The sequence below is a fragment of the Temnothorax nylanderi genome, unplaced genomic scaffold (assembly GCF_030848795.1).
Source record: "Temnothorax nylanderi isolate EJ_2023f unplaced genomic scaffold, tnyl_v1.0 TNYL_tig0039_pilon, whole genome shotgun sequence".
Classification (NCBI taxonomy): domain Eukaryota; kingdom Metazoa; phylum Arthropoda; class Insecta; order Hymenoptera; family Formicidae; genus Temnothorax; species Temnothorax nylanderi.
Window position 1 is genome coordinate 658,857 of NW_027249101.1, and position 13,156 is coordinate 672,012.

A 13,156-nucleotide genomic window follows, 5' to 3' on the forward strand; every position below is an offset into this window, starting at 1 on the left:
ATACGTGATCTATTGTCGATCTATTGGAGGAACGGGATGCACGATGCAATCTTCTCCGTGCACGGACAAAACGTTCCCATCCGTGCACGCGCACGGCCAGAGAATCGACAATACAACGAGACTCGCTTTCTAAATCATTCCCTGGAATTATTCCACGCAAAGAGAGATTTGCATTGTTAATCGAGATCAAAATAATAACAAGTACACTGCATCGTGGCGAGAGATGAAAAGGACCGATTATCTCCCCCGAGTCCCGTAAAACGACGTCGCCGCGCTCGTGTACGAATGCCTTGTAATCGAAATTGCCGGTAAAGAGATCATCCTCGATCTTCCTTCGAGAGATTTCCTTCGAAATTTAAGTCGTGCGGTGGAAGCCAATATAAAGTGGCTGTTTCGAAAGTACCCATCGCTATCACCGCTTGCATGTTTAGATGTCTAAATTTACGAGAAAAAAAAAGAGAGAGATCTTTTTCGTGAAGATCGAGAGAGATTCAGAGAGTGGAGATAGTCAGATCCTTAACTCTCCTTAAACTCTCACATTTCTGAATTCTTATATGTTTTTATATACATATCCAGATATATTTCTGTATTTTAATTAAAATATTTTTATATTTGAAATCCTACACTAAGAAAAAAAATTTGTTAGTCCCAAAAAATAATTAATCCGTTTCGTTCAACTAAACATTTTAGTTAGTTAACTAAACATTAGTTAAATTAATTAATTCTTGATTAAAGAAACTAAATAAATTGTTGAAACAACTAATGTTTAGTTAACTAACTAAAATGTTTAGTTGAACGTATCGGACTAAATATTTTTTCGGATTAACAATTTTTTTTCTCAGTGTATATTTTCAGACTTTTTAAACTTGAGATTTATTTTATTTCCTGCAATTTACTTTAAAATTCCCAAATTTGTTTTAAAATTATTTAACGTCATAATCTTATTAGTAACAAAATATAATAAAAATTTTAGAGTATCCTTTTCATTTGTTACTTTTTCTATTGATATCTTTAGATTCACAAAAATATTATTTTTTTATTAACGCGCTAAAGAATTTTTCCACGTTTTGTTCGCCACATTACCTACGCAAACTGAAGAAAATCAATGGCCCCGCTTTCACCGTTCGAGGGCGTTTTCTTCGGAAAAGTGATTCTCCAACTATCGGGAACGAAAGTGTGCGCGATAATCCGCGCACGAGTCGCACAAAGTGTCGACGCATTTTCGATTCGTTTCACACAAGATGTACCGAGAAGATGAAGAAGCTATTGCATACGAAGGCCGTCTCGACCTTAATCAATTCTTAAAGTCGATAAATCTTAAATTAATGAAATTGAAGACTCAATATTTCGATACTTCTAACTACAAAAATCCAAATAGATTATTAAAATCCTAAAATTTTATGCTATTACTGCCAAAAAATTCTACGTGACCTAAAAAATGTAAAAAGGGTAACAAGAGAAGATTTTTTTTTTATAATGTCAATTAAAATATTTATCCAATATTCTTTTACATCTCTGATATTTCCTGATGGGATTTATTTTATGTAAAGCAGTCTGTATAATATCTTCAGACCTTGGGTCGTGTCTGAGTCGCAGTTTTTTATCCGTCATTATTCTTATCATTTTTTATCGATCCTAGATGGACGACGATCAGTTTGTAACATTCATGGCGTCATCTTCGAGGATCGATTGAGCGATTATCTCCCTCCTCGATTGAGGGGGAACACATGAGATTATCCGCTTCCTGGTTACATTCAAGAACGATTATCCATCATTTTCCCAGGAAATTAATTAATACCGATAGTAGGAGAGAGCAATTGTGGCGGCACCCTTCTACACTCGTCCGGCATTATCGATCGCGGCATTATAGATTGATAGGAATCAAGATTGATTCCGAGTGCCAGTTATACACGAGAGAAATTCGATAAATCGATGATTGCGCTATTGTGCGGGAAAGCTTTCCGCACATTACATTACGTGGATGCGGTTGCAAAGAAAGTAAAGAGAAACTTCGTGCAAATTGACTTATAAGTCTTCTTCTTGTAAATCTTCTATCCAAGAAGCTTTATATTATTTTTTTTCGTACAAGCTGCTCGAGAAATTGCACAAACATTTTCCCGAGTTTAATTTAGATTACTATATTTATTTAGATTACTAAGTTTTTAATCATCCAATTTAGTTTAAAAGAAAAAATATATATATCTAACATAAATCATTAACATCTGTGAAAAGCATTAGAAAAAAAATGTATGAGGACTGAAATAGTTAATATAATGATTTTCACACCTGTCTTATGTCAATACACAGAATTAAATCCTTTTTCAAAAAGGAAACGTCATCCTGAATGCAGATGAAATCCCATTCAGTCAGTTTTATCTATAATCTATCCTAATCAAATAAATTTACATATTTTACATAATTATTTTCCTTCAAGCGCATCGATTATCGTCGCAATAATATCCCTGTAACTATCTGCGATCGTGATAAAACGGCGTGGTACTCGCCGGCGAGGATGTACAGCCGGCTCGGCCGTAGAGGTGTTACAAAAATACGAGCGGCCGGCCGGTTCAGGGTTAAGGGGACAATACTTCACGGTGAATTTTTCCAGGCGGCTCGGATATCCGCGAAACTCGCCGTCGTAGCTTATACGTCCGCGGGCGTGCACGGCAATTATTACGGCGAAGTAGCCTGCATGAGTTATGGGAGAGATCTGCATTCTGCGGACCCTCCCCATAGGCTCTATTTCATATCGAGTGTTTAAATCTCCGCCCTCCACGGGTCCAGGTGTCTGTTGCGTCTCTCTCTCTCTCTCTCTCTCTTTCTCCTTCTCTCTATCTCTCTCCCTCTAAACCCCGCTGCTGCCCTACCCTCGTATCACGTGTATTTCTGTGACCGCTAGAATCCGCCCTCGGGACATCGCTCGCGAGGCGCCATGATTAAGATTTTTCATCGGTACCCTTGAATTAGAGTCCGGTTTCGAGCGCGAGAATATTTCACGGTGGATTTTTCCGTCGCGGTATCCCGCCGGAGCACGCGAGGGGCACCGATCAAGATTTAGATTCGCGTTCTGTATCACGGGGTGAGCATTTCGCGCGCGCGCTCGAGTCAGAGCCGCCTCCCGGGAGATAAGTCGATAGCAAGCGAGAAAGAGAACTTAGATATGAACTGGACATTTATCCAGAATATGACGCCTCGAAATTAGCAACGAATGGCCGCAATCATTCATGCTTCGCAATTGGCAATTATCTTGAGGAGAAAAAAGGGATAATGAAGAAACACTTACCACTGGTCGAGCTGTACTCGCCGATGTATCGCCTCGTCAAGTACCGCACAACCACAGCTGCAACAGAAAGAGAAAAAGAAATTGATTAGCTACAAAAACGATCTCGTAAATAATCGTAATTGTAATTAATGAATCTGATAATACGTCTACGGAATCGTAATTACAAGTAATAATAGAAGAAGGCGCATTTTCGTTCTGTAGCTAGAAGGACGCGCGCCCATGCGCAGGTGTCGAAACGCCATTAACTTATTTTCAGTATTAATAAAGAAACCATAAATATCGGGGAACGGGTTTTCTTGTGGGTTGCCGGTTGATAAATTTCTTGCATCACAAATTCCGTTTCGTTGCGGCGCGAAACGCGGCCTAAGATTCAACATGCTGACGACGGTCCTCGCATCGTCGCCGTTGTCGTTCGAATCTCGCAAGACTTATTAAGCACATAGATCCGTACCGCTCCGTACTCGTAGGTACATCGTTTATAAATCTGTCGTCGAGTCCAGCCTAGCGACGACGACGACGACGACGACGAAAGGGAAGAGGAAATATCACGAAGAGAGGAGAGGAGAGGTAAAGACACGCGAGAGCAGAAACGGAATAGAGAACTTCATTCGTGAGCTATTTGCTGAGATGAGAGATAGAGTACATATCTTCGAAATATCTCCGTGCAGCTGGACAACGATATTTCAACGCAGATTCAACGCGCGTTTGCGGAAAGTCGATGGACCAGCGGGAACTAATCCCTTCAGAGAAGGAAATTCTTTTTAAAAGGATTACATATTACTAATAACGCGTAAATTGCGCGAGTATTTTATATTTAATTTTACCAAAGAAGTTATAGATATCACATAGATAAGAATCTCTACAGTATCTTATCACCCTTCTTATTTTGTTATATTTCGCACATAAACACTAAATTAGTACGATAAAATTATTAGTACAATGAAAAATCACGCTGTTATAATTAAATATCTTGCATTTGCAACAAATTAAAAATAAGAAATTTTTGTATTTTCAACGGACCATGCAAAGACATCCGGATCATCACCGTGCCAAGTGACTCGGTAATCGAGTGAAGACACATTCTCTCTTGGAAATGACTGTCATCAAATTGAGGCAACGTCGCGCGTAATCCTATACAGGCCGCGCGAACCGGAGTAATTGATGTGGACACGAGAATGTTGCTCGTAATGCCTAATAGCCCCAACAGTAATCTGTGCCAAGCGCCCGGGTCTAATGAAAGCACGTTCTCCTGCATCCGCGCTCAAGTCCAAACGCGAGGGAAACCCGATACTCGTGCCAGATACAATGTGTTTATAAAATGCTTATCTTTCGTAGGGTCAACTCGGGTAAACGATGACAATATAGCGGGCCCGAGACGGCTGTATTTATGAAGAAATAACCGATGACTTACGCAGAATGCGAGATGTTGCTGTAGATAATATCCGCGAGAAAGGATAATCTCCCCCCCCCCCTCCTATTAAATGGCAAAATTCCAAAAAGTGTTAGTAAAAATCTCCAAAAGAAAATAATATAGGTCTTTCGACCGATAGCGCAAGTGACCACGTACAAAATAAAAAAGAAAAAGGGAGAGAGAGAAAACGGGGTGGAGAGAAGAACGAACAGGAAGAAGAGAACGAAGAAGAAGAATAAAAGGGAAGCCGATTAAGTCACCTGGGGAGAATTGTGTGTAATGTGGAAGATGCAACGGTACGAGCAAAACGCAGCCATTCGCAGTGCCATTCGCCGACGTGCGATGCCAGCGCAGGGTTCTATAGATAGATCGTTGGTGGATAAGCCGCTTGGTGGACGTAAGAAAATAGTAATTACGGCCACGATCGCTGTGGATAGGAGGGGACACAGAAAGAGAGAGAAGAACGAGAGAGAAGAACGAGAAAGAAGAACGAGAGAGAAAACGAGAGAGAGAAAAGAATGGGGGATGAGAAGACAAAAAGGATGGTAAGGCACGTAATCAACCAAACGCATCCTCTTGTATTGTCAAAATTTTCTCTTCACCCCAAAAATTCAACACAATCTTTTATTGGAACAAATTTCACTCATTGTCATCTTGACCTGTTAACTTTATATCTCTTACCGCAGATCGAATTTTTGATACATAATTTTTTTTAGTTGTCGAATAGAATAATGTGTTATTGACTGAAAAACATTTGTCTTATCAAGACCTCAAAATAACGGAAAATGTAATTTTTCTAAAAAATGAAATATTCAATCGTAATTTAATCATGTAATGTAGAAAGTGTTCTATATTTAAAACATCAAAAAGGTATAATAAAAGCCTCAGATTGATCCTGCAGAAAAGAAACTCGTTGAAGCGCGGCTTCCACGAGCTACTATTCTGTCCGCTTTTCTTGTGACACGGCAATAAAGCAAGTCGTTTAGACCAAATGAATTTATGAACACGTCTCGGCTTGAGTAGCGGACCACCAATTGCCTCTTCAATAAGCGTTAATGCAGATAAATGGCTGTAGATAACAATCTCACGTTTCTCGCGTGACCATAATTCTTTTCATGATTCCTCACTGTCAGCAGTTTTTGCGAAATCTACTTCTCGTTGAAGAAAGCTCCAATTCATTCGCAAAAATATCCGATTCAAATACTATATACGCTACTGATATTTTTGCGAAAAAATCAAGTTTCTATTACACAATTAGTACCGAAATAAAAGTTCAAATTCCAAGTTTTTCCAAGCAAGATCTTCGTTTCCTTCATCGTGAAAGAGTTGCGGTTACGTTATTTTGCGTGTACACGATGTTCTTTCGAGATCACCGCGTACGTCAGGCGGAGGTGCGATAATGCGAGGGAAGAAATGTTACCGCGTAAATTCGGTATCCAGAATCGAACACCGCGGGCAACAAGACGGATGTATCGGATGTCCAGATCTTACAACCTGCCGCTGCAACCGTGCGGGAATTTTCGTGGCGCGCAGCGACCTCCCTTTCCCCCCCTCGCGCACTCAGAATGATATCCGATAACGTGGACGGAGGTCCTTATTATACCCAGCGGGGTCCCACGAGGGACTTTTAGGGATTCGCTCCCGTCGAGATATCCCTCTTTCCCATCGCCGCTGCCGCGTGAGAATGCACCGTTTTCATCGCAAAAAGTGGAACAGACGACATTGTCGCGTGTTTTACCGCAATCACGATCGTACGTGGCAGCGAAACGCGCAGAAGCTAATCACAATTAAATATGATCACGCACAAAAAAATGCAATAATCCCGAACTTGGAACAATGCCAGTCCGTAACATTCCGAGAATGTGACGCGATCGAGCAAAGCAGCTCTTTATTTAAAGATCCAAAAATCTCATGATTGAAGATTTTCAGAGAAGTCCGACATTACTAGATCTAGCATCTTAGAAAGATATAATTGATAATGTTAGAAAGATGCAATTTCGAAAATAATGGCGACTTAACAACGCGATGGTTCGTGGGTGATTGGTTCATTCCGGTGACTTAACAACAATGTGAAGCAACGTGATGCAAAATTGGTGAGCAGAGAAAGAAGGAGAATCATGGACGAGATCAGAATAAAACGAAGAGCGCGCCTTTATTAAGGTGACCGGTCCTAGCGGTTATTAATAGGATTTATTCGAGGTCGGCGAACCTCGCCTTATCGCCGTTCGTTTGCTCGCTTTGTATGCGTCGCGCGACTGTCGAGTTAACTAATGCAACGTATTATTCCGCGGACTATGCGTATTCATCTTAACGGCACTTTCATTCAATGCGTTGCGTCGGTGCGCTATTAGACAACGCGCAGAAATTACACGCTGCACGACGACGCGATATTAGTATCGTCCTCCATAATCAACGTCCTTCCGACATGATTCAATATTTCACGACGTTGCGCCATAATCGACCTGCGCATCTCTTTTCGCCGTATATTATTCGCGAATGGATATCGGTTTCGACACGACATCGATCACAGCGTGTTCGCATATTCTGAGGAAATCAATATTGGTTCCGTAGATTTATTCTTCGCTGTCCGAGATTCGGTTCAATTCCGTGCAAGGTCAACGCGCGAAACCTTCCTCTTATCGTAGATCATAATGACGAAGTAACATTGCACGATTTGATTATAATTTCTTGCAATCTCAAGCAAAAAAAATCTCACAAAATTAACACGGAGATTATCGATGAATTCAATTAATCATTGATTTCTTTGTTAGAATTTCGAGGCACTGATAATAGAGATAACGAAAATAAATGAGAGTTATATCCCCTTACGCGGGAATGAAGCAAAATCGAAAGACAGAAAAGAAGATTCACCTGATTTGCCGACTCTGGGGCCGCCGAGGACGACCACCTTGATCCTGTTTACGTTTGTCATCAGCTGCGTGGGCTAAGTGTCATTCGGGCTGGGCTGGCATCACACATCGCTCCTTCGCGGCGGATGTACCAATTACATCACTTTGCACTTTACCGCTGTACTCACATCCTGGTCCTCGACAGGACACTGACACTCTCGCGCGCACAAAAGGTCCGGAGTCCTTTTCGAGCACACGCGATAATCGCGACACACTTACGGAATTAATTACTGTAACGAACGGTCAATTATCTGCTCGAGTCATCACCGCTCAATTCCGCGGCGATGTAATTATCGATCGCTAATTAATCTCTGGTACACTCCATTAAGTTCTCTCCCGTTTCCGTAAAAAGAGCGAAAGAGAGAGATTGCGAGGAAAACGAACGAGTCTTGTTCCAGTGTTTGAGAAGGATTATATAGATCAAACAGAATTGATAATTATAGCGCAGTGTTAGAGCACAAAGATATTTTCGAAAAGGAACAGCAAAGAGCTCTTCTCTCGCTCTCGTTCTTCGTTCCCGATCCAGATATTTAATCGACGGTTATCGATTAATCGTCAGCTGAAGTCGTCACCGCTTAGATACGGATGCTATTAATGGCAGCGTTAATTGGAACCTTCCCTGCTAATTCCCGGCGAGTAAGTGGAAATCGTGGCGATGGCCGGTGAACGGGCAGCCGACGCTCGGTCCCGCGCGTCGTTTTCTACCTGGCGAACGAACGTAACCGCGATTACGAGTCCGCCTGGCACGTAGGAGCGCGCGACTCTTCCCTCGCGCGCGAGATCCTTAACGGCGCGATAAAACCGCGCGTTGAGTAACACAGCTCCCTTTTCCAGCCGCGCGACGTTCTTGCGTAACTCTTGCGATTCACTTGGAAGCTCCGAATCGAGCGCGCTCGTGCTCCTTTCCCAAGGCAGCAGCCGCGATTGTCACCTCGCGTCTTTCGTCCAGGAATCACAGCCTGCCCCCCTCGACGAGCGCGACTGTTTATCAACGTCGCTATCTTATCGCGATTTCCCGGTATTTTGAAGACGACGAGTCTCACATTAGTGATGTAGCTTTATTTATTCTTGTTATTCCCTCTCGTTGCTTTTCTCTCTCCACGGTGAGACTCCAAAGAAGCTTTTGTCTTGGGGAAAATCTTTGTGCTCAGCTGTTCTCCAACTATTCGGTGATTATTCAATTGTGTATTCGATCGGAGTTACACCGTTCCCTTCACTTATCACTTCCGAACGATTAACGACACTACTTGCGACATTTATTTTTTACAAGCGGAAGCCGAGGATTTGAGCTGATCCGCAACTGTCAACTCTCTCTTTCTCTTTCTCCGTCTTTTTCTCAGCAAGTGTCAATGCCTCACCGCTTTACGCACTAATTAACTGTAGCTCCAGCTTCTCTTTATCGCGCAAGAACGCGAAGAAAGTTGGCGCTTCCTCTTTGGCTTCTTTAAAAATCTCGCGTTCTTCCTCTCCTTACGCCGGACATCGAACTCGATGGCTCGATTCAGAATTACGAAGCCGGTCCTCCTTTTTCGCACCTTTCGAAAGCAAGGGTGACTTCCGAACGAGCCTGGTTCACTCGCTCGCTCGCTCGCTCGCTCGCTCGTCCCGCGGCGGCCGACGCTGCGCTGCGAATAACAACACAAGCAGCGATTCAAGAAATGCCGTCTCTCTGGTTCCATTTATAACGGGTCGTCGGCCTTCCTCCGCGTCTTCTAGCTTGGCGCCGCCGACACGTCGGCGATTACGAAAAAAGGACAGGCAGGCACGCACGCACGCACGCACGCACGCACGCACGCACGAACGCATGCACGCACACCGATGCATACCTACTCGCTTCTCGCTCGCGCGCGAAAACGACGGCAGACGACGACCGCGAGAAAAGTAGGATGCATCCATCCCCCGCGGCGACGTGCAACGTTTTTGTTTTTGCCACTTTTTGCTGAATGCCTAATGAGCTAATTTTAACGTTTCGAGAGAGGTGGCGGGTTTAATTTTGAATGAAAGATTAAGTCATTTCGGAGCACGTCCGTTGCCGTAAGTTTAACTATTGGAGCATTTGATTCTTTTCTCCCGCCTACGTGACTGTGTTTGCTAAGCAAAAAAAAAACTCTCGCGACGAAAGAAAGTTATTGTAAGAATAAACTCTCCTCAAAAGTTGCGGTTTCGCAATTGAGGTACTTTCAATCGATGCCGCCGATATGGCAAAAACTATCCAGATACTCTACGTTTATAATTAATCACAATAAAAAATCTAAACAGTAATCAATACGACAAACAAGCAAATAATATAGCGGAAAGTAACTGAGGGAAAAACGGGGAAGCAATCAACGTAGCGGGGAAATAATTAATGGAGGAACAATTAACGTAATGGCGGAGTAATAAACATAACGGCGGTACATGACAATCGCCGTAACGGAGAAATAATTGATACCCAGGGTGATGAAACACGCGCGAAAAATCCCCCGAACTTCTTACGCGCTGAAAATCGCAAAATCGTCACCTCTCGCCTCTCATTCTCGCCTCTGCGACGCTTTAAATGACACCTAGATTAGATAACGCGTCCCGTATCACGTATTAAACCTCATTATCTTCCAGGGCGCATCGCGACGATATTATTCACGAGAAATTCTTTTCACGCGGCCTTATCGCGAAACTCGTCCCAATGTTGACCAACAAAGCACGATCGTAAATTGCGACGCGTGCTAAATTAAAATGAGAATAGAATAAAAATTCATAACTCGAATTATACATTTAAATAATAAACTTGCGATCGTGTCTATTACGCGAGAAATTTCCAATATTAACCGGGTGCGATCACAGAAACACGATCGAAGTAAAATCATGAATGAGTTAGAAAAAGAATCCCCTAAATGTCCATTCAAAATGCAAGAACAATTCGCCGAAATACGTGATCATAACACGTTTAACCGATATATGTTTATTAATCGTAATATAGCATATTCCTAAATAAACCGCAATTCAGCGTTTTCGAAGAGACAACAAATATGAAGTCATCGATAATACAATAAGAATCACTCGATGCGGCGAATAAATTTTGAAAATGCACTCTATTACAAAATCATATTTTGGTCGTGCTAAACTGTTTTCGCAGGGTTATCTCGTTCCACATCCTTTATCCTTTCATCCTTAAAATAAACCGAATTGAATCAAGTAACTTTTAAATATACCAAAACAAATTAAATCAAATTTTTATATCGAATAATGTTAAATGGAAGAAAATTATATTCATCGAGTAAAACGACACGGGCGAGAACAATCTCGTGTAATTGATTCGTTCAAATATCTCGCAGTCATGCGATTAATTAAGAGTTTTTTAATTTCGTCCTTATCTACCTACTTAAATTTCGGCATGTGTCGCAAATGTTTCTGCTCATCGGCCGCGCAAGTGGGAAATCAGCTCGTTGCTCGCGATAGAGGATCGTAATCGGAAACCAGGATATCGGTTTCCCTGCACGTAGCAAGTCTACGACGTGTAAATACTAGGTGCGCAGATGCGCCACTTGTTTATTTGACGAGATTCTCTTCAGAGAATTAATCGCGCGATGTGCCTTGCGAAGATTCCATTTTCTGTCTTAGTGTCTTCTGAAAATTCTACCGATCAACGTCGATTAATGATAATTATAATCAACTAAATTGTACCTATCAGTTTTGTTTATAGTAAAAGTGCTTAACAGTGAGAACTATTACCTAGAAGAAGAATTGGTTAAGGCGCGGTGAAAATTAATCAACGTTGGAAGAATCGAGTTATAATTACGTTATCCGTGTCGGAATATTCGCGCATGCAATTTCAATTAACGTATCCGAGGTTTATGTATAAATTCATTCTGTCGATTAACAGCGAGTCGCGAGTCGCGTTAATCGCATCGAGGAAGGCCGATGACTCGTGGATTAAATAATACATTTCTCCACACACACACACACTTGCTGAAAGTTCTACTACCAAGATATAGGTACTTTCAACGAATTGCACGCCAGCATATCCGATATCAATTAAGTCATGGTTACGCGCATTAATAAGGAAATTAACTTTTGCAATTGACTTTAGGGATCAATTGATGACCTTTGAGCCCTGACAAAAGGTAAACCGAAGTCTCTTGGTGAATCTCTCTGGGCGGAATAATTACCTGGAATATTCTCAACGATTACACTTGCACAACTACGGTTGGAGCTTGGCAGTTCGAATTCAGCAATCAAAAATCGATTAAGACTCGACGATCGCGGCTCGATACTGCCGTGGCACGTCAAGCCGCCGATAAATGTTTAGAAACCCGAGAGCACGTTATTGAATGCCGAACTCTCCTAACGCATCGAGCACCACTCCGCGATTATTTCAGGATCACGTCTCGCGATACTCGTGTGTCCACAACTTGACGGTCCGAGTTCGCACTGAACAAGTTCGACAACGATGATCGGCGCGAGAAACGCGCACGATTATCGAAGCATGTAGATAAGAGCGTGAACTCCGAAAAGCTCTGTGCAATTTTCCGGAGTAGTATCGCGATCAGTTTCGCGAATTTCGAACGGGCGCACCACGGATCGTGGGCACTTGACGTGAGGAGTACGCGCACGCGAGAGAGAAAGGGAGTAAAAACACACGCGGCACAATCTCGCAGCACTCTCCACTCAGCGAGCGCTCGCCGGCGAATGCGCGGCGCTCGCGGCCGCCTCGTCTAATATGCACTTGGCTGCGCTCGCTCACCGGGACGACCGGGACCGGCGCGGCGGCGGCGGCGGCGGCGGCGGCGACCCGACGATCACGAAGACGACGACGACGACGACGACCACGACGACTGCACGCCTCTTTCATTCGCCGCGTACTGCTGCGCTTCGCGTTGCGTCGCGTCGCGTTACGATGAGGCTGCGAGCCGACTGCCGTGTTAACAGGCAAACGTACGCGAGCGCGTGTCTGCGAGAGGAAGAGGAGGAAGAGGCTGCGTCGGGAAAAAGGGGAGAATACTACTCTCGTGCCGCGAGACGCGCGGCGCCGACGAAGGTGGAAATGCGAGTTTATCCTCGTTAGACGCGCGTTGCATGGGGCTCGCTATTCACCGCGTGGCCGTTCCACGGATCGTAACGCGAATGGACACGCGTAATTTCTTAGTTTTGTAGGCTGCAGAATATTAGAGGCATGGAAATGCGAGATGCGTCGACAGAAATGAGAATTCTAGTTTTTTCTTCTTTTTTTTTAAGAACATTATATTCGACGAGTGTGAATAATAAGGCCTTTTCTGTTTAGCTAAACTTCTTTCACGGTTCATCTTTCCTCTTTTTCTTTTCACGTTGGAGACCTATAGATCAGAACACCAGAACAGACCTATAGTTTTGGTTGCAGAATTTTAGAGGCATAGAGAAATGCGAGAGATGTGTCGACAGAAATAAGAATTCTAATTCATCTCCTTTTTAAGAAGAATCATATTAGGCGAGTGTGAACCGGTCAAAGCATAAAGTTTCTCTTGCAGACATTTTAATACATGCGTTTCTAATATTTGAGAAGAGTCGCGAGATTTTTAAGACTTCAAGACGCGATGTGCG

General features: G+C 43.0%; 1 protein-coding gene across 2 annotated transcripts in view; it reads right to left on the bottom strand.

The window, feature by feature from the left end:
- LOC139771420 (ras-related and estrogen-regulated growth inhibitor) overlaps positions 1–13,156 on the bottom strand; it is a 43,169-nt gene that overhangs the window by 24,577 nt on the left and 5,436 nt on the right. The window contains exons 1-3 of one of the 2 annotated variants that reach the window (XM_071704171.1): positions 11,749–12,909; positions 7,566–9,228; positions 3,284–3,340 (exon numbers count right to left, since the gene is read on the bottom strand). In XM_071704171.1, the coding sequence (XP_071560272.1) occupies positions 3,284–3,340; positions 7,566–7,626 (118 nt within the window). In that variant the 5' untranslated portion in view covers positions 7,627–9,228; positions 11,749–12,909. Of the gene's footprint in view, positions 1–3,283; positions 3,341–7,565; positions 9,229–11,748; positions 12,910–13,156 lie in introns of those variants that run through there. The other variant, XM_071704170.1, reaches the window with a different exon arrangement.